This window comes from Phyllostomus discolor, chromosome 2 (assembly GCF_004126475.2).
Source record: "Phyllostomus discolor isolate MPI-MPIP mPhyDis1 chromosome 2, mPhyDis1.pri.v3, whole genome shotgun sequence".
Taxonomy (NCBI): domain Eukaryota; kingdom Metazoa; phylum Chordata; class Mammalia; order Chiroptera; family Phyllostomidae; genus Phyllostomus; species Phyllostomus discolor.
The window spans coordinates 193,305,954-193,328,509 of NC_040904.2; the positions used below are offsets into that span (position 1 = coordinate 193,305,954).

The window sequence follows — 22,556 nt, forward strand, 5'->3', positions numbered from 1 at the left end:
GGTAGTAGAAAAAATGTAATAAAGATTATATATGTATATATGTATATTTTTAAAGTATGGCATTAGAAATGGGTACTTTTGGCCCATTTTGAAATATTCTGCATTTATGTATGTTGTAGGGGTGAACAGCAGAAATGACAATTATTTAAATCGCCTTCCAGACTGCTAGAGACACATCTCCATGGGGATCATATGTATGGTCCGTGGTGTGCCCTCATTTGTAGTTCCAGATGTGAGAGGAACTCTAAGACAACAGTGGACAGGGAGCTGGTGCAAGGCCACAGGGACGTTTGATGACATGGGATGTTCCATGTTCTTGCTGGTTCAGTCATCTCCCCTCTAACTAGGTATCTAAGAATCATTAACACAATAGTAGAAGAGTTTGAAGCCTTTGAAAGAAAACCCTATTGCTTTGAGATAGTGGAGCAAAGTGTAAGCCCAAACACTAAGTGGTGTGGGGGGATGTCTGGATAAACCACCCCCTCAGATCCTAATGCCATTAGCCTTCCATGGATGTGGTTTCCCTTCCTGGGACTACCGCTGCTAATGCCCAATGCCTCCTTTTCACTTCAACCTTAGTGTATTGTTCTGCCGTCTTTTCTTGAAATATCCTAATTGCTTTCCCTTGAGAGCTGTGAACAAAACCCAAAAAATCCTATGCTTTATGGTAGGATTTTGTACCCTGATCCTCTGAGCCACCTCATTTTTGCCATCCAAAACCTTGGCCAGATCTTACACAGAGATCTCTGCCTTTCATTCACAAGGGACTGGGTTAGGTCTTCACAAGCTGGTGTTTCTTGTGAATTGTTTCCTTTTTTCACATCAGCTGTAAGTCTAGGCCTTTGTTCTTCCACAAAGATGTAGACAGTTCCCTTCACAAGCCACAGTCTTTCTATCAACAAAATTTCTGCCCACTTGTTGGGGTTATTTAAATCCTTCAGATGTCTTACTTTATTTGTGTCAGTGGGAAAAAAAAACTGTTTGAGAATCTTGGGTGCTTAGGTTTGAATTATTTAATATCCAAAGAGCCATTCTAAAATACCAGCTTTTTATAAGTGACTATTGACTCTGATCTGCTACTGACACCTTTGCAGAAAAAAGTCAGTTGCTCAAGTACACCTAAGAGAAAGAAAAGTTTGCTTAGGCCACCTTTTTTATAAAGCTTTACAGAACTTCTGGACCAGATTCATGGTTTCCAGAGTTTGAAACTTTAGGCCAGGAAATTAAGTGTTTTGGCAGCAAAATTTCAACTGGGGCCAATTCCATGATATTTGCCAGCAAAGATAATGGGCTGACAAGAGTCATGTTGCTTTAATCTGCCAGACAAAATTTCTTCAGTGGCACATTGAAGGCATCTGCCCACAGTTTTGTCAACCCGACAGTTTTCCCCTTTCAATCGCCCTGCCGACTTTGGAGCCAAGAAACACTCATTCCTTGCAACTCTATCAAGTGATTTCTGTCTCTGTTATTCAAGTGGTTGTTTATAAGAAAGTCGTATGGAATTCAGAGCACATTTCCTCTTTTAAAAAAATGTCATAAATGGGGATGAGCTTTTAAGCCCAAACACACTGACTGGCTTAAGTGAAATTTTCTAATGATGAAAATGAACTACTACTTATAGCGGTGTTGGGGGGTTTTTGTCTTTAAATGTGCAAGATAAATAATTTATAAATTCCAAATTGGATTGTCAAGAACTCTGACATTCCAGTGCTAGTCCTTGTGGCTTTATCACCCCCCGTCACTGTTAGCCAGTTAGAAGAAGAGCTCTCTGGTTCTGTCCACTGGCAGGATTTCTGGAGTGTAGACAGGGAAACCGAAGGTGGGAAGAGAGGCCAGGAGGAAGGAGGAACCATGAGCCCTGGGCAGCAATGGCAAAACTCCCTGCCTTAGCTTTCCATTCATCTTTCCCCCAACTCTTTTCCCCCTCACTCAGGCTGTAGGAGTGGCTTTAAAGTGTACTCTATACATTGGGGAATGCTGGTATTCAGAAGATTCATTAATCTTAGCATCCTACTCTCAAACTTTAAGCTGTGTTGAGACATTTCTATATTTTTATTAAGCCTTAAAATTTTTTATGTGCGTTTGGTGCATGTTTCTAGAGCTGTACAAAAACAACAAACCTGTATCACATCACAATGTCATTTGATAGGAACATTTCTTATTGTCATGAGGCAGAATTATGTATAATCATTGAATTACACCTAGTAATTAAAAAAAAGATTAAAGCAGAACATGGAAAGAAATATTGAAGTAGAAGTCTCATTTCATCTAGGAAATAAATACCCAGCAAGACTCTCTACTTTATCTTAAAACTCAAAAGTGGGATAATTGTCATAGGTGGTATGTATTTGTGAGTTTATTAAAATTAAAAATGAAATGATATTTTTCCTATCAAAAATAAGTTTAAATGACTTGATTATTTTGACAATTAGAGCAGGCTTTGCAAATTAGCTTACTGGTGGATATTTTCTAGAAGTTCATTCAGCTATGTTCATAAGTCATGGCTTAGATAATATGAAAGAATTTTGATATTTCATATTGATAAGAGTATAATTAAATTAATAATATTCTCATTTCCCAAGTTTCTTAAGTATATTAAATGGCTTTTTACTTCTTTTATTTTTCAATTAGAGTTTATTTTCAGTATGACTTTGTATTACTTTCAGGTGTACAGCATAAAGTTGTCCCCCCATATTGCCAGTACCCACCTGGAAACATACATAGTTATTAAAATATTATTTACTGTATTTCCTATGCTGTACTTTACACACCTGCGACTATTTTGTAACTTCCAATTTGTACTTCTTAATCCCTTCATTTTTTTCCACCCAATCTCCCTCCTCTCTGGCAACTACCAGTTTGTTCTCTGTATCTATGAGTGAGTTAGTTTCTATTTTGTTTGTTTGTTTATTTTGCTCTTTATATTCTACATGTAAGTGAAATTATATGATGTTGTCATTGACTTATTTCACTTAACATAGTACCCTCTAGGTCCATCCATGCTGTTGCAAATGGTAAGATTGCATTATTTTTTATGGCTAAGTAATATTCCACTGAATATATGTACCGCAGGTTTTTTTATTGTTGTACCACAGTTTTTTATCCACTTATCTATTGGTGGGCACTTAATTTGCTCCCACAACTTAGCTACTGCAAATGATGCTGCAATGAACATAAGAGTGCTTCAATGCTTTACTTTCAACAAAATTCACAAAGATGTATTTGATTTATCAGCTGATAATTAAAATCATTTTTGAATGATGATTATAATATGACCTTTGCCTTATAACTTAGATGCCTAAATAATTAAATGATACACAATAGTGGATCTCTTCCTGTGTACCTACTCTTTGTATTTGTGCTACTCATAAAATAGTGTTTTTGTCTCATAATTTTATATTTTTTATTATTCACATACTACATGCTAACTGCAGAAAATCAGAAAATGCAGTTAAAAAAATAATTTCACTCTCCAGAGGTAACCACATTATTATTTAAGCAAATTTTCTCAGATTTTTCACAAGCAAAAATATGTAAATGCAATAAAAAATATATCACATCATATATAGCTACTCTAACTTATTTTCACTTAATATTTTCACCTCATTATCAATACACACATGAGAAATATGTAATATATTTTTGTAATTCATACTATTTCACTGAATGATTAATCAAAAATCAATTTCTTCATAGTGGAGATTTAGGATGTTTTCAATTCACAAAAACTGGATAATCACCCTCCCATGCATATCTTTGTGCAGTTAACCTTTCCTTTATTTTAACTAAGGTTGACCAGACCATCATTTTTACTTTTAATCAATTTACTACCAACTGCCTATTCCCACCCAGGGACCATATATATATACACATATATAAATGGACTCAAATACACCCTTACTTCTGTATGTCCCTTACACTGTCACTTCCATTCACAATCACATTCAGATTCACACAGAAATCCAGTAAGCCTACATACAGGTTCATATATGCACTTTTCTCTCTCACCCAAACAAAGGGGGAGGCTGGGATGGGGCTGGGGGTGAGTGAAGGTGGGAGTGGGGAAGGGAAGGACTTCTGAAGGTTTGGGAGGGATGAAAGTCAGGTCGGGATTCGTCAGGGACATAAGAAAGTAATAATGGGGTTATGAGGGTGGTGTCTCCAGTTATGGGAAAAGAAAATGGCATTACAGCCGTCAGCTAGGAAAGATGTGGTGCTGAGACCGGGAGGCTGGCAGTGGTATTTGTGCCCCAAGGGTATGATGCAGGCAGGAGGAGGAGCCACATCATAACCTTGCACAGCCCAGGCTGAGGCCACAAGAAAATGGCCTCTGAGGGGTCTTGAAGGAGAGCAGAATACTAGATGGGAGAGAAAAGCACAGGCTGATGAAGAGAGGTAGGATTTGATCCCTGTGAGCCACTTTGCTCAAATGCTCAATCAATGCACATGCTGCTGCTACCCAGCATCTCTTGATGACTCAAAGCAAATACTGACACAACCAGCAGATATTTATTCTGAACTCATCTATTTTCAGAAATGTGCTCTAGTAATGTCTGCAGCATCACAGGCCTTCTTGGTTATCACACCATGTCCCAGTGCCATCCCAACCCCCAAGAAGCATCCACATACCCACCGAACCTAGTTCCCCACATCTCTGAATTCTACCATCACTGTCTCCAAGTGAACTCCTTCCCTGCCGCTCATGTTTGCCCTCCATGTAGCCTCATGAGATTTCCTCTTTCTCTTCACTTCTGTATCCATGTCTCTGTTAAATGGTGATAAAATAGCACGTGCCTCATCGCACTGCTGTGAGGGTTAAATGAATGACCACATGCTAAAGGACTTAGAACTTTAAGATATTGTGAAAGCTCAAAAATGTTAATCTTATTACAATTATTTCCTCATTCATAAATAAAATTGCACATCACTGGTGCTTTCATTCCTCATCTCTTACTTAGCCCAAATTCTGAGAAGTCAGTTTCCTCCTGCCTGACAGTTTCAAGTAACTTAAATCAAAATTATTGATTTCATCAAATTATGCAATGTATTTTATTTTGCCTTAAAAATATTTAAAGTAAGCCCTGGCTGGCGTAGCTCAGTGGATTGAGTGCAGGCTGCGAACCAAAGTGTCACAGGTTCAATTCCCAGCCAGGGTACATGCCTGGGTTGCAGGCCATGACCCCCAGCAACCGCACATTGATGTTTCTCTCTCTCTCTCTTTCTCCCTCCCTTCCCTCTCTAAAAAATAAATAAATAAATAAAATCTTTAAAAATATATATTTAAAGTAAAGATTAATAACCAGGGCCAGTGTAACCTCAAAGGACTATTTTTCAAATTTCTAGAAAATTTTCAGGAAGTAGGTGAAAGAATGTTGATAGTTATGGAAACTTATTTTTTATACTGAAAGTAGTTAATATGTTGCAAAAAATAAACAGTTAGCAGTTTACTTTCCTTGACCATCAAGTAAAATAAAAACCAATGATTCTGGAACAGCAGCAGAGCTCACGGAATCAAGGGCTCAGACTCCCTTTATTTCCTTTTCCTCTCCACACCATGAGGGGAAGTGATTTGCCCAGTCCAGTCTTAATTCTGCTTCTCCTGCTCCTTCCCAGAGATGCCTCAGCTACTGCAAAACCGTAAGCAACATTTCCAGAACAGTCTATTGTCCTCCTTTTTCCCATTTTGTTATCTGCTTCTTAATGTCTGTCTTTATTTATTCTCTGATTCCCTGTGAAATGATCTGTTGTCAGAAGGGTTTGGAAGGGCCATTAAGCTGTTATCACATTCCACTTATATGTAGAATCTAATGAACAAGACAGACAAACAAGCTAGAAACAGATTTATAGAGACAGACAACTGACTGACAGTTGTCAGAAGAGAGGAAGATTGTGGGGCTAGGTGAAAAAGGTGAAAAAAAATTTTAAATCTCACAGACAAGAGTATGGTGATTACCAGAGGGAAAAAAAGGGAGGAGATAGAAGTTATGGAGGAATAAATGGTGATGGAAGGATACTTGACCTAGGGTAGTGAACACACAATACAATGTGCAGATGGTATATTATAGAATTATATACTTGAAGCCTATAGAATATTATTAACCAATGTCACCCCAATAAATTCAATAGAGGTTATTTTTCAAGTTCTTATTGCACATGTGGAAAAAGTATACTCTAATTCTAGAAAACTCAGGCATAGGGCAGTAACATTTATGAAATATTCACCAAATAAAAATATATTTTTAAAGTAAAAATTAAAAATTATAGAATTATACAGCACTCATAAACTATAGAAAACATAGAATTCTGAACTATTCATCCCCCCCAAAAAAGAAGTAAATTTAATATTGGCTCATGAAAAGGTCTGCAGTGTCATGGTCATTGTGAAGTGACTCTATCATTTGCCTTTCCTCAAGTCAGGGCTTGAGAAAATGGATGCAAACCTACAGACAAGCCAGGATTTGTGCATCAGTTCACTCAATCGTTCAGCAAAACTTTAGTGGTTAGCATTAGATCTTGGTACTAACAAAGGTTAACAAAATGTGGACCCTGTCCTCTATACCTCACAGTAGAGATAAGAGAGTTGGTGCACAGAATGAAATGCAATGCAAAACCAGAAACAGGTATTGCAGGATTCTGTGAGAATATTTACAAAAGAAATTTAACTCCTTATGGGACCTGGTATAAGAGAAGGGGCATCACTGAAGCCTGCATAGAGACGATTGTTTTCAAGATAAGTTTTATGAAACAAATAGAAGTTTTACAGATAGACAAGGGGACCCCAGTGTATGTTCACAATATAATCTTTCCTTAAGTCAGCCAGGCAACCACTGAGCTAGCTGCCTGCCAAGCAACCCAACACCAAGGAAGAGACAAGAGTCACACAAGGTAACTATGCTATTCACTCAGCTTTTATTAAATGCAGGTTTACTCAAAGTAAAACATCAACATACATTAATATCTTACTCACACCTTAACAATCTAAAAGAAACATAACATACACACACAGCAATCCATGTATAGCATACACACATAGAATTCAAGAGTCTCAAATCAGCAGGTCCAGGAGACAGTATGGTGAACAAGGGATCCACCAGTGTCTTGCAAGGAAGGATCTCTGCAGCCGGGTGGGCAGCAGGGCAGATAAAGTCTTCAGTGCATCAGGGCAGAACCTCCAGCAGCCAATGCCAAGAGAGATCAGCATGGTGTGGAACAGCACTCTGGTGTATGGAGCTCAGCTGTCTCAGCAGTAGTCTGAAACTTGCCTCAGTTATTCCCTTGAGGGTGGTGTACCACCCTTCTGGGTCTCTTGGTAAGTGTTTTGGCACAATTGAGTTAAGTGGGGAATTTCCCCAAGAACCTATCTATAAGTAGTCCCACTCTGCAGACACAGCTGTTCTCACCACATGTGCAGGTATCTTAGGTGTGTGTCCTTTCCAGATGGGTCTAGCATGACTTAGGTAGTTTCCTCCTTGAACCTAAGTGTCATGGCTGACTGGTGACCATCTTGGTTTACATAAGTAACTCCATTTTGTTTTATATACTTTATGCTATTTTCACCAGACAAATGCCATTTTATTGGTCTGCTCATACAGGGTCTCTTCATACAAGGACCCTTTCAGAAGGACAAAAGGCATGGGCAAGCAGAGCTTCTCAAAATGCAGCATATTTGGATGGTTATAAATAATGAGCAAAGAGCTGCAAGAGAGTGATATTTTATTCTTGGTTTGGTGATTAGGATAGCCTGGCATGGCTTTTCCTTAATCACCAGAGAGTGAAAGATAGAAAAGAGCTAAAGTTGCTTCTAAAACAGTAATAAAAAACAAGGGGGGTGGGAAATGTGGACATCTGTAATTGTGTAAACAATAAAAATAAAGTAAAATAAATAAATAATAAAGGTAGTGAAAAGCAATTCAAGTCTTTCTTATGTATTAAATGGTATCTTTTTATTGTTCCCTGGAACTATGAAATTTCTTGATATCTTCCATATGAAACAAACCCAAGACTACCTGAAGACAAGTTTTTATGCTTTCAGTGATGATTAATTGATTAATTACATTTTGTTTTTGTTAAAGAAAATAACGTGTTTTTTCTGCTTTATTGACAATTGATGAAAAATTATAAGATATTTAAAGTGGCTAGTGTGATGATTTGATATACATGTATATTATGAAAGTAATCCCCTTGTTCAGTTAATTAACACATGCTTTTTTCACATATTTACTCTTTTTTTTTGGTGACACCACTAAGAACTACTCTCTTAGCAAATTTAGGTTATACAAAAGAGTATTATCAACTATAGTCACCATGTTTTATATTAGATCCTCAGGCCTTGTTCATCTTATAACTGAAAGTCTGTACCCTTTTACCAACATATCTCTATTCCTACTGCACCCTACCCTGGCAACCATTTGTCTACTCTGTTTCTATGCATTTGATTTTCTTTTTTTCTTTCATTACTTTTTTATATTCTACTTAATTAATTGTAATAGTGTTTTTGTTGTATTTTTTCCATTACCATTTTTCTGCCTATACCCTCTCCTCCCTCCATCCACCCCCACCATTACCACACAGTTGTCTGTGTCCATAGCATCCATAAGTTCTTTTTCTTTTTTGCTCAATCCTTCCACCACCCAAGTCCCCTGCCCAGAGCTTTCAGTCAGCTCTCTATTTATGAATCTGTGTTTGTTTGTTTGTTTGTTTGTTTATAGAGTCCACATATGAGTGTTACCATACAGTGTTATCCTTCCATGGCTTATTTTATTAAGCATAATGTCCTCAACCTGGATGGCCATTGTTGTCACAAATGGCGGGATTTCCTTCATTTTTAAGGCTAAATAATATTCCACTATATATAATCACATTTTCTTGATCTATTGCTAAAGTTGTAAATTATTTCTATCCAAAAATACATAATAATTCATGGATTGCTTATCCATAACTTATAAATAAGTTTACAAATATTACCAGGGCAGATGTTTCTACAAGAGAGGCATATACATGTTTAGCTTGTTGGGTTTCTGAGTTTCTAAAATCTTTTGGATAGGCTTTTGAAGAATACGTTTCTCTGTACTCCTGATGAAATCTGGCTTTGTTCTGATTGGTGACAATAACAAAGATTATCTTGGAAACAGCCACAATAATGATGTCTTTGTAACTTCCCAATGATTGAGCCAGACTCTCCTTCTTCACAGGCAGTACCTGGTGGTGGTCCCATCAAAGCTATACAGTGGTGTTCCTGAGAGGGCCTGCATCATGCTTAATCACCTGAATGAGACCGTGACGCTGAACATGATTCTGGAGTATGGAATACACAACCAGACCCTCCTGTCAGACCTGGTGACAGAGAAGGACTCCTTCTACTGCAGCCCCTTCACTGTCAGTATCACTCCTTGGGATAAGGGAGATTGTTAATGAAAGCACAGATTAGTTGAAGCCTTGTGTTCTGACCCCCAGCAATAAAAAAGTATAATGAAATTCTATTGAATGTGCTTAGATAATATTTACAAACAGATACAGTGGATTATACAAAAGCTAACTGTAGACATAGGAAAGATTTTGTTTGCTCTTAAACTTCCAAGACAATGCTTATGCCATCAGAGATATAAACACTAAGATTGGTCAACTTAAGTGACTTATCTAAGATCTCACAGGTGTCTGATGGTTAATGTATTGCCTTAGTAAGCTTTTATTACTTAAAGAATTAAATATTTAGTTAATCATACTGCCTTGCTACCAATATAACATATAATTGCTGTGAAAATACAAACATGTTATTTCCTTCACTGTCATTACTGGTTGAATGTCGTTACTGATTGAAGATTGTTTTGTTGCAATGCCATTTCCCTTTAATTAAATCAATGAATTGTTACTTTACTGTTACACAATCATAACAATCTATAAAACAGGGGAAATAATCCTTCACCATATCTCCTACTAATCCTCTTGGAACTAACCAGAAAAATGAGAATATCATAAAGGCCGAAACATTCAGAAGTAGGTCGGTCTGGGCAGTTTCTTCAGCTCATATTTCTGTTTTACAGATTCCACAGTTGCCATCGTCCTCAGCATTCATTACTGTGCAGGTGAAAGGACTGACCCAGGAGTTCAAAAAGAGGAAGGCAATGGACATAATGAAAGTAGAGAGTCTAGTCTTTGTCCAGACAGACAAACCTGTCTACAAACCAGGACAAACAGGTATAAGAAACCAAATGAACAAGGGCATCTTAAGCAGCAGGAGGTTGGGAGGCAAGATTCTTTGTTACTTTATTCTGCGGTCATGGAAGTCCTGGCATGTTGTTATCTATGTTATTACTTTGGATTCCCCTGGAGGGTTTCATGGGAAAAATCTCTGTTTCAGTGAGATTCCGCATTGTCTCTGTGGATGTCAATTTTCTCCCTTTGAATGAAACGGTGAGTATCATCACGATGGGTGAGGTTTGGTGAAACATGCAAAAAGTTAAAAGCCTACTCTTTTGGAGAACTTAAGACCAATATAAGATACTTAAACCTATCACAGAAAGAGTTCACGAAAGTACAACTTCTGGAGAATAAGAGAAATCAGTTCATCAATGACATTCTTAAAATAAACTAAATACTGTTTAAACGATATTCTTAAGGATACCAATTATTTTTATTGAACAAAGGAAAAATAACTGCATTTGAATTCTGTCTTAGAGAAATGGAGAATTTCTTAGAGATAAATATCATCTGCAAAATAAACTTAACTATTCAAACCTTTTTTTTAACCTAATTGTAAGTTTCCTCAACTTTACATTATTTCATAAAGGGAAAGACATGACTTCCTAAGACATGTGTGTCCCAAACTAAATGTGCAGAGAGTCCTGTGAGACAAATTGGGGCACAAATCCTTGCCTGGACGAGAAATATACAGATTCACTTCCTCTGACCCAGACACTCTATTAATGCTGACATCACAATTTTCTCTTTGTAAACTCTATCTCACACCCTATTATTTCTTTCTTTTCAGTTCCCAGTGGTTTATATTGAGGTAGGTAATATATCATTGTATCTTACTTGGGATGAGGACTTACTACAAGTTATGTTCAATTGAGTCTCTCCACCTCTTCTGTACCCACGAGCATTTCACCAAAACTAAATAAGCACTGTTTTTTCTGGTTTTTCTTAAATCTTTGAAGAGTGAATAAGATATAAATGAAGGAACAAAATTCCCTGGGATGATGCAATTTAGTGACTCTTCCAATATTTCTGACCACAATAAATATGGCTAATCTCAAAAAGAGGAACTATAATCTATAATATCTCATAGCTGGTAAATTTATTGCCCTTTTCTCACTCTAGAATTCTTATAAAACTTTGCTAATACCTTTGGTGCCAATTTACCTACCATCTATTATCCAGCCCTCAACGTCACACTCCCCAAAGTCTATTTATCAAAAGTCTGCATATTAACTGTTTCTATGAACTCATAATATTTTTACCTATAGAATCCTAAGAGGAATCGAATTTTCCAATGGCAAAGCCTCGGATTGCAAGGGGGACTCAACCAGCTCTCTTTCCCACTCTCAGTGGAGCCCGCACTGGGTCGCTATAAGGTCATTGTGCAGAAGGAGTCAGGGAGAAAAATTGAGCATTCCTTTGAAGTGAACGAATATGGTAAGAATTCTCTGCACATGCCCAAGACATTTATAACATTAGAATATTTAAGATCAGCTAGCAGGGATTTATTATCCTAATAACTAACTTTATACAACTGTGGAAAGGGCCAGAAAAGTAAGTGTCCAGCAGGAATTGATGAATCAGATGAAATTGCTAATAGTTCTCCCAAAGCAATGATGGGGACAAATAAATCAGACCTGGCAAGGGCACCTTCAGCTGCCAGAGTGAACCATGAAGAAACACTGATAGAGCAATCTATGGAAGGCTGTTACCTCTTCATAGCTACCACTTCAGTGTTTCTGCAGCCAAATGTCTGGGGTGGATCTAGGGCCTGTGTTAGTCAGCAGGGCTATCAGTTCAGAAGAAGAATTGGACACAGAGGGAAAGAATAAGAACAAATGGAACCTACTGACCCCACTGTACCTGTTACCACATCTAACCACGACGATCTTCAGAAACTTAAGGTGCTGCTTTCCTTCCACCCTTGAAATATTGAACAAATTCAAAACAAGAAGATTCTAGGAAATGTAGTACCAGCTTAACCAAATTAATGTGACACCAACTGCCCATGACTGTGAATGACATCTCCTTTCTCAGCAGTGTCCCTAAAATTCCAAAATATAAATTATTTTGAAATAATTTATAAATGAAATCATTTCACCTAATCTTATGATAAAGGTTCTATAACAGAACTATTACTAACACTTGCAAGATCTCCTGCCCATTCTCACCTCTTTTTTTTTCTTCTACTGACAACAGTTTTGCCCAAATTTGAGGTCCAATTGAAAATGCCCAAGACTATTGGTTTTCTAGATGAAACATTTGAGGTAACCGCATGTGGCCTGTAAGTTACATTTCTAGTCTCCTTTCTATTTTCCTACTTAATTTGTATTGCAAATACCTGTTAATGGACTTGGAAGTATTTTAACTACAGAAGGAATGACTCTCTTTCCCACTTGGATGAGCCCTGATTAGGAAGCAGGAATAGTAGCATATGACATTTTTACTAGTAACACTGAAGTCATTTACTGAACACTTAAAATGTGCTAAACAGTGATTGAAGTGCCTTGCACTTATTAACATGTTTTAGTCTTACATTAACCCTGTAAGATGGGGATAGTTATCCTCAATTTACAGATGAGAAAACTCTAACACACAGAGGATTTAAAAAAAACTTGCTCAAGCTCCAAGTAGTAAATGGCAGACTGGAATTTAAATCCAATAGTCTGGTTACAGACACTGAACTCATCACCAATATTCTCTCCTCTGCAGTTTTTTTAAAAATCTAGCTTCATAAGCATTTATATTTCCCAGGCACTGTGCTAACTTGGGCCTAGATTGTCCAACCCTGGAGCTCATGCTCATGACTTCTGTGTTATTCTGTATCCTATCAGCCCCATTGTTTTTATTGCTCCGAATTTCTTAAACTATGGAAATTTAGAAGAAGCTAAGCTGGCCCTTTATTTTAAATGCTGGATACATAGTGTAGAATTCAAAATATGTGTCATAGTTATTTCTTCCCAGACTGCCTTTTGGTGCAGTAGAGCATTCTCCACAAGCACCAAGGAGAGACATTGCATCTTGCTTTCAAAAACAGAATGAGAAACATGTTTTCAATCTTCTTACCAGTTTTGATGCTTTAAATTTTTCCAGCATAGGAAATACCTTTTGATTCAGACTTAAACATAAGATTCAACAAAGTGATCAAAATGTACTAAATGACTTACTATTTTATTGTACTTGTAGAAATTTGGGGAAAACTTATTAAAAAGGGGAAGAAGTTTGGGGACACTGAGCCCTAATCTCCACCTTTTCCTCACAGTTTGGGCAATAGATTTCAAACTTAAATGTGCATTAGAGTTTGTGGAGGTGCTTAGTTAAAATGTAGATTCCTGAGCCTCACCTGTAGAGAGATTCTAATCATGAATCTCAGGAGAGATTCAGGACTCTGAATCTCAATACGTATATTCAAGTAGTTTCAACATAGGTGGTGTGTACAGCATGGTTTGAGAAACAATTAACTAAATTTGACTTCACATCATGTCTTAGTCCATTCAGGCTGCTATACTAAAATACCACAGATTTGGTAGCTTATAAACAAGCGGAATTTATTGCTCACAGTTCTAGAGGCTGGGAAATTCAGGACTGAGTTGAGAGCATAGTCAAGTTCTGGTGAAGGTCCTCTTTTTGATTCAAAGCTGATGCTTTCCCACTTTGTCCTCACATAGTGGAAGAGGCAAGGGATTTCTCTGGCACCTCTTGCATTAAAGCACTAATCCTCCCATCCATGAAGTTTCCACACTCATGATTTAAGCACCTCCCAAAGGCCTTACACCCTAATGCTATCCTCTTTGGAGATTAGAATTTCAAGATATGAATCTGGACACACACAAACCTGCAGACCATACCACATTATATCCTTCTTTCTGATTTGGCAGAACCAGAATTAGTCATTATGATAATATTTATTTATAACATTTTTGTTTTATGACTAGTGCGTTCCCATGTAACTTCTCTTTTATCCTCTTAAAACACATGAAAGTTAAGAGGTATTTTCAAAACTGGAATCATAACCTAGATAGTCTGACATCAGAGAAAAACAGAAATAAAATCAGCTCATAATAAAACCTCACCGCGGGGGAGGAAAGATCTGAGCAAAACCACATTGTCAATTTTCCATGTGGAGGTGTTTCAAAAGATTCAATATTTTCTCCACATATCTTATAGATGTATGCTTACTCAGATAATTATGACAGTTTCAGAATAAGTGCTTTTAAAGTACAAATGCTGTAGAAGGAAATACAATTGTTCTAAATGAGCAAGATGGATATGTGAATGGATCAAGTCATGAGAAAAACAACAGTTATTTATATTAAATATATTTTTGTATGACTGCTTTATTGTTGTAGATACACATATGGAAAGCCTGTCCCTGGTCTGGTGACAATTAATGTATGCAGAAAATATCCACGATCCCATTCCTCCTGTACAGGAAGACATTCACAGAGTATCTGTGAAGAATTCAGTCAACAGGTATATGGAAACCATTCTCCCCAGGGTATTAAAACCAGATCTTTGTTTTCTCCTGGATTATAATACTATGAGGAATACAATAGAACACTGTGCTCTGAATCTGATACAATAGAGAGCAGGTTTGAAGTAGTCACTTTGAAAAATCGTGAAGTAAGGGAAACATCATAAAATTGTGTGGTAACATTCAGAGCCCACTTGAGAATTAGGCTCATGAATTTAGAGTGATATTTATTTGACTAGTTGTATAATTTTCTTCCAACTGCAATCAACATGCCAGGTAAAAGGGCAGAAAAGGATGCAGAAGTATCTAAAATTTACTAGATAAATATGAAAAAAATCTAGCAGCCAAAATATTTAATATTTCAGAGAAACTAAGATTAATTTTTATTTCCAAGTGAAGCATGACCTCAATATATAATTAAATACAATTAAACTTTTATGCAGTAATTATTTTCATGTAACTACAAAAATAAAAATAAATCTTCATTAAAACATGGCTCTCAATGTTTAGTTTAGAAATCTGATTATAGTCATGTGCTGCATAATGATGCTTTACTCAATAATAGGCCTGGTCCACTCCTCTCGGTAATATCCCAGTGCAACACATCACTCACCTGTTTGTGGTGATTCTGATGTAAACCATCCTAACGCTCTACCAGTCCTATAAAAGTATAGCACATACAGTTAGGCACAGTACATAATATTTGATAATAAATGACTATGTTGTTGGTATAGGTATTTACTATACTATACTTTTTATCATTAGAGTGTACTCTTTCTACTTATAAAAAAATTGCTCTTTTAAAACCATACACCACATCATGCCAGCAGCCGCCTCATATAGCTCACGTTTACTGTGTCTCTCTTGATTGCAGCATCTTCTCTTATGTTAGTTTACCCTCATGTTGTTTTGCACAGTAACATGCTATATAGGCTTATGGCCTCAGAACAATGGTCTATCCTATCCAGCCTGGGTGTGTACTAGGTTATGTCATCTAGGTGTGTTTAAATACACTCCTCTCTATGATCTTTGTACAACTATCTCAAGATGCATTTCTCCGAATGTATTCCCATCGTTAGGTGATGCATGACTATGTTTTAATAATTCATCTACTCAGTGAATACATTTGTTTTTATTAATTTTTGAGACTGAGAAAATACAATTCAGAAAATATAATCCTTAGACAATATTTAGGTGGAGGTGGTTACAGAGGCTTTTTAGTTGTTGTATCTAGGTTGTGTTTGGAAGAGCAATAACTGTTGGCCAAGAAATGAATGGGAAAAAGAATGTTATCATTTGAGGAATAACATATGAAAAAATATAATTGCAAAATACTGTGGCAAATTTGGATAATCCAGTAAGTTTAATATGGAAAAAATGAGATGGGCTCTCAAGAGAACAAAGGAGACAAAGATTGGCAAAAGTAACTCAATGATTAATGAAGACATTTTATGACATTTTGGGGCTTAAGAAAGGGTAAGTGACTAAAAGATGACCAGAATATTTGTGATGTTTTCTTCTATAGCCAACAAAAAATTTCCATAGGTTAATAGCTAACTCTTTTGCTAGCAAATCAGAAGACCTAAGGCTTCTCTTTCTCTCTCTTCAGGCGGACAGTAAAGGCTGTTTTACACAACTTGTAAAGACTAAATTATTTCAGCTGAAACTGAAAGGGTATGGCATGGAGTTAAAAGTGGAAGCCAAGATCAGAGAGGAAGGAACAGGCTTGTATTATTTTTAAGTATTAATTCTTCATTTATTAATTTTTTAATTTTTATCAAAATTTCACTCCATGTAAATTACTTTATTGTTTCTAGGGACTGTGAAAATAGCAAGATCCCTGTCCTCAAGAAATCAGAAATCTATAAAGAATTTGTGTGTGTGTGTACATATACATATATACACACACATATATATACATATATATATACACATATATGTGTATGGATATATGTATGTAGATGTATAACCATAATAAAATTACCGCAAGAAATATGAAATATATGAGATAAATGAATATGAAGAGAAATAATTAATTCTAACATAAAGCAAAAGAACGTTTATATGAACTGATTTGTATAGAATGAATAAAATTTTGAAAGATAGTTCTGGGCTGGGAAAGCGTGATAAGTGTAACACAAATGTATTCGGTTTCAGAAGAATCTAAAAAAGTAGGTTGGTGCTGAGGTATGTAGAAAAAATAAATCATATACTAAAGAAGTTAGACCTTGTTATGAAAAGTATTGGACATCAAGGAGAATGATGTAAACAAGCTGACATTTTTAAAAGACAATTCTAACTGACATGAAGAGGATGGGCTAGATGAAAATAATGTTACAATGTGATACATGGGAACATTATTCAAAGATGACTCCAATGATGACAGATCTGGGTACTAGAAAATGGAAATGCCAGTAACTAAAGTAAAGAGTAGATGAAAAATAACTCTGCTGATGAGAATGTCTCCAAGATAATTAATTATAATTTGGAATATCAAAGTGGAAGTTGAGTCATTCAGCAGATATTTAAAAACAAAGCCAGAGCAAAATCAAGAACAGAAATGTAAATCTGGAGCCATTCCCATTGTGTCCATATCCTCCTAAGAGTAAATGCAATTGTTCTGAAAGTGAGGTCACTTAGAATTGCTAAATTGAGGCTAGATATTGACAAGAAGCAGCCCAAAGACAAACTACAGTAGTCCTCTTATCTGTGACCTCACTTTCCACAGTTTAAGTTATCCGTGGTCAACTGTGGTCCAAAAATCTTAAATGAAAACTTCCAGAAATAAACAAGTCATAAGCTTTAAACTGCATGTATAATTTGTAAATTAAACTTTATCTTAAGTATATTTGCATAGGGGAAAATAGTATGTATAAGATTGGATACTACTGGTGGCTGCAGGCATCCAGTGGGGGTCTTGGAACATATCCCCCCAAATAAGAGCTACTACTGTGTAATTAAAAGGTAGTATTAAGTAAATCAGCATAATAAAATTAAAGGTCAGGAGAATAGAGGGCAAATTATAAATGCTATTTTTTGGAAGCCACGAAAAGAGTTTCAGTTATACTTATTATGTATGAATTACTTCTGAGTGTTCATTTTGTTAAGTATGAAATGAGACTCCTATATTGGAAGCACATAGAGGATCTTTTACACTTGATAGAGTGGTACTTTAGATGTTGAAGACAAAATGCAGATTACATTTCATTGAATGGAAAAGCATCAGGTGTTGGTTATACCTTGGACAAGCCTTTCGGTGAGAGGAAGGGTCTTGCTGGAGAAGTTGTTTGTGTAAGAAATTTAAGCATATTTTTAGGCCAATGTTAGTAATTATGTCGTATGTAAAAATTCTGGGAAGGGGGCAGAGATGCAAGAGAGACAAAAACAAAGATGGAGCAAAAAATCACAAAGGAGACAGGAAAAACTTAAGCACATAATTTGAATAAGTACAATACTTGTGAAACCACAGGAATTGAAGAATTATAGATGTCAATAATTTTTTATTTTAAAATATTTTTTCTTCTTTTTTAAAGATTTTATTTATTTTTAGAGAGGGGAAGGGAGGGAGAAAAAGAGGGAGAGAAACATCCGTGTGTGGTTGCCTCTCACATGCCCCATACTGGAGACCTGGCCTGCAACCCAGGCATATGCCCTGACTGGTAATCAAGCCAGTGACTCTTTGAGTTAATATCCAATTGCATGTATTTTGTAAGTGCAAAATCCCCTGGAAGGATTAAGAAAAAAGGATATGGATGGTACTTTGTTGTGATGGAGTGAAGCTGGGATGAAGGTAGGAGGTGAATTGAATACACAGAATTGTTCAACTCCACTTATTTTTTTCAGGGTTGAAATTAACTGGTCATGGATCATGTAAAATCACAAATACCTTAAGCAAACTGGTATTTAAAAAAGTGGATTCATATTATAGACGTGGGCTCCCTTTCTTTGGGCAGGTAAAATATCTTTTCAATATAATCATAATTTGGGGATGTAGCTTTTAATAAAGTGAGTTTTCATATCACAAAATTAAAATGTATTATGAAAATTAATATTTATTTACAGTAAGAAAATAAATTATAACAAGTTACAAACTTAAAAGGCAATGTCATCACAAAATGCAGAAAATCAAAGCATAATTTTATCAATTTACTTTCTAATACAGCTCTATATTCTTTTTTTCCGAGTAGTTTAGGCTGCATATTCTTTTAAACAATGATTTTATAAAATAATTTTCTAAAGAAAACGTAAGAAGTCTTTCAACTAGATAATTAATTTTTTAAATTATTGACAGTTTTTAATTTTTCTCAAAAAAAGGTTTTTATTCAGTTTCAAGGCTCAATATTGCTAATACTGTTGGTAAATTTTAGGAGCAAGATTCAATATAGTAATCAATTTTCTTTTATATAAGAAATGCAAGACTTCTGGGCATATTTGTTTTATAGTAACTAATCTTTGAATTGACAGTATATAGCCAATTTCCTCAATTTAGTGGCATAGTATGAATTTTATATTATCTTCATTTATTCTAGTATTTCATATTAAATTGACAAAATAATATATAGATATGATTGGACAAGATCATTTCAGGTTGGTAGCAAAGCATGAGGAAACTGAAGACCCGAAAGATCAGTGTAACTTGGCCAGAAATTTAAGAAAGATGGGAGAATGACCAAGGCTCTAACTGTGAAACAGCTTTTCAAAAGCAAAAAACTAAGAAGTAGTCAGTGTGACTGGCTGAGTTAGAAGGTATAACTGTGTTGACTGACTAGCTATAGGGAAACTACAACAGATCTTAAGGGGCTTTTTAGTATATGTTTAGGATTTTGAATTGATAACTTACTGAAGATTGTAAGAATAACATGATTAGTTTACATGAGGCAGTACGGAGAATGGTTTAAAGCAAGGATGAAACAGCAAGAAGATGGACTGCATAAGATTTAATAGAAAGCTAATGGAAGCCACGTGGGGAAAAATGTTGTGGTTTTAATTAGAAAGGTAGTAATAGATTTGGAGAGAAGTAAATAGCAATAAAATATGTTTTACAAGAGAAGAGATAGCACTTGGCAATGGGTTAGACATAGGCAGTAAAAGAGAAAATGACAGGAAAAAGACCTCAATATTTCTGCATAAACTATGGGATGAATAGAAGTACCATGTACTAATATAGAGAACACCAGACACGAAGAAAATTTAGAAAGGTAATACCATGAGTCCACTTCACGATATTTTCAGTTGAATGCCCACGAATTATCTAAATTGAAATTTCAAAAGTAAAAGTAATTCAGAGCCCAGAAAGCAAATCTTATTTTTAGATTCTAAGATCTTCAGTAAATGACAATGACCAAGATGTCAATGGTGAACACGACAAAGAATGGATGATGATGTTATGGATGTTTTATACTAGAAACCAACTATGGCTTTCATATTTCCAGGTTCTTCTAGTTGATGAGAAGGATCAGCCACTCACCAATAAAACTCTAACTGTCACTTTGGATGCGACTACATACCATTCCCACTTCACTACAAATGAGCATGGTTTGGCCACCATTTCCATTGATACCACCAACCTCACGTCTTCTTCCATTACGGTTACAGTAAGTGGAAAGAGCATCAGGAACCAAAAAGACAGAGATCACTAGGGCCACATAATTTAAAGACATATGGGAGGCACATGACTTGAGAGATAAAACAAAAGGTGATATAGAGTAAAATGGAAATTAAGCAATGTAGAGAGTTAAATTGTAAGAAACAAAAAAAAATTTGTTTTATTGTTGTCCAATTAAAGTTGTCCCAATTTCCCCCCATTCTCTCCCCCAGCCCACCTCCCACTCCCACAGAAACAAAAAGATTTTTGTTAGAATTTTATAGATTGGCTGACTATGTTAAATTAACTCTGTTTACAACATCATCTAGTTTCAGGGGATATTTATTAGGTCACTTTGATATTCCCTTGAAAAATTTAATATTTTTATAATTTTATAGTAAAATTACATTTTTCTTGGTTTCTTCAGTATACTATTTTTTGTCTTGTGTTAAATATTCAAATTATCTTGTGTGATTTACAGCCATACGGGTTATTAAGAAAAACAAATTTGTCTTGAATATGAGTGAATATCTACTAAATCAGTACGGTATAACCTAAAATAAACTTAATGGAAAGTCATTCATAGATTATGTTTTATTTGGGAAAGCAGCCTATAATAGAACCAAGAAAGCATGGTTTATATAAAATCTTCAGTAAATTATAGAAAGTGACTAACAAAGACAGTATATAATATATATTAAAATAGACTATGTAAGACTTTTATTCCTTCCATTAGGTCATTTACAAAAAGAATTCTGGCTGTTTTGATAACCGTTGGCTTGAAGAAACTCATTCACAAGCAGAGCAAACTGTAAGGCATGTTTTTTCTCCGAGCAAGAGTTATGTTCACCTTGAACTTGTTGCTGGTACCATAGCCTGTGGGAAAACCCAAGAGATCCGGGTGCATTACATTCTGAATGGACAGACTGTCAAAGATGAAAAGGAGTTAACCTTCTATTATTTGGTGAGAATGAAAGCCACTCTAGCTCTTCTCAGTTGTGTAGATCCCAATAGACTGAGTTCCTATCTAAGTAATGCCCTTTATATGATATCCATACAAATATGCATATTTTTTGTTTTTATGCTTTTAGTATATAAGTAAACAAAAGATAAGAATCAAGAATGCATTGAACAAGAAATAAAAATATTAGACAATCTGGAAAATATTTAATTTTGACATTAATGGGAGAAGTAAAAATTAAAATAAAGCAGTAGCATTGTATACTTATAAAGGTTTGAATAATTTATGAAGTTCATGACTGGTAAGTCCAGGGAAAAGTACCTTCACAGACATATTATAAATTAGTGTGATATTTTTGAGAAAAATATACCTATTTATGTCCCCAAATTAAACATACTCAAAGCTAGTAGTTACCCAAGTAAGTCATTATTACAAGAAAAACGTTATGTATAGAAAATTCTATATAGGAACATTAACTATAACATTCTCTAAAATTTTAGTAAAAAATTAAATTTGACAGTAAGTTAGAATCTTAGCTTTATTGCTTCCTGCTTCTGTACCTTGGACAATGTACCTACTATTATCTATGAAGAGAAAAGTCAGTCATCTCACCCTAATACTGGAGTTGGCATTTGTAAGACTTTATAACATTGCTGTGTAAATTAAATACAATCTTAAAACTATTTAGTTCAGTGCTTGGAACACAGAGAGTGTCAATACATTTACTTTTGTGGTTTTCTAAATGAGGACTATAGAAAATGTTTACATATATTTTATATCTGTTTTCATTATAGGTTGTTTTGCAAATAATAGTTGTTAAAATACTTTTAAAAGAATATGTAAATTTGAAATGATATTTACAATGTAAAGTAAATATCAAGATAAACTTTGTAAAAGTATATGTTTGTCACTTAAAGCACATTAATTATGCGTATAGGAATGTAGTAGAAGAGAAATTTGGAGATCAAAAATAACTTCTGGATTAGAGTAGTGAAATTTTTGTTTATTTATATGTTAAAATTTTTATTATGTTTAATATGTGCCCTTCAAAATAATATTAAATGCATTTCTCTATGTCTTAGATTAAAGCAAGAGGAAGCATTTCCCAGTCCGGAACCCATGTGTTGTCTATTGAACAGGGGGACAGTGAGTACTTTCAGGATTTCCTAGTTTTTCTCTCATATTGTCAAAGCAAGAAGATTTTATCAAGAATAAGTTATTTTTACATTAGAGAAAACTGTCAACAATTCCCTTCCATAAACCAAACATGAGAAAACTCACACAAAAGTTTTATTTTAGTTTACTTAGTATTTTTCTTCTTTTTTACAGCATATCTATAT

General features: G+C 35.3%; 1 protein-coding gene across 1 annotated transcript in view; it reads left to right on the forward strand.

Annotated features, from left to right (window-relative positions):
- Positions 1-5,484: 5,484 nt before the first annotated feature.
- Positions 5,485-22,556, forward strand: part of LOC114513890 (pregnancy zone protein-like) — a 49,547-nt gene continuing 32,475 nt past the window's right edge. Inside the window, exons 1-13 of the mRNA XM_036016924.1 lie at positions 5,485-5,637; positions 9,192-9,375; positions 10,041-10,194; positions 10,358-10,410; positions 10,988-11,008; positions 11,466-11,634; positions 12,397-12,481; positions 14,547-14,670; positions 16,281-16,395; positions 18,515-18,624; positions 20,104-20,265; positions 20,992-21,219; positions 22,299-22,362. Coding sequence (XP_035872817.1) covers positions 5,555-5,637; positions 9,192-9,375; positions 10,041-10,194; positions 10,358-10,410; positions 10,988-11,008; positions 11,466-11,634; positions 12,397-12,481; positions 14,547-14,670; positions 16,281-16,395; positions 18,515-18,624; positions 20,104-20,265; positions 20,992-21,219; positions 22,299-22,362 — 1,552 coding nt within the window. The 5' untranslated portion in view covers positions 5,485-5,554. The remainder of the gene's footprint in view (positions 5,638-9,191; positions 9,376-10,040; positions 10,195-10,357; positions 10,411-10,987; positions 11,009-11,465; positions 11,635-12,396; positions 12,482-14,546; positions 14,671-16,280; positions 16,396-18,514; positions 18,625-20,103; positions 20,266-20,991; positions 21,220-22,298; positions 22,363-22,556) is intronic.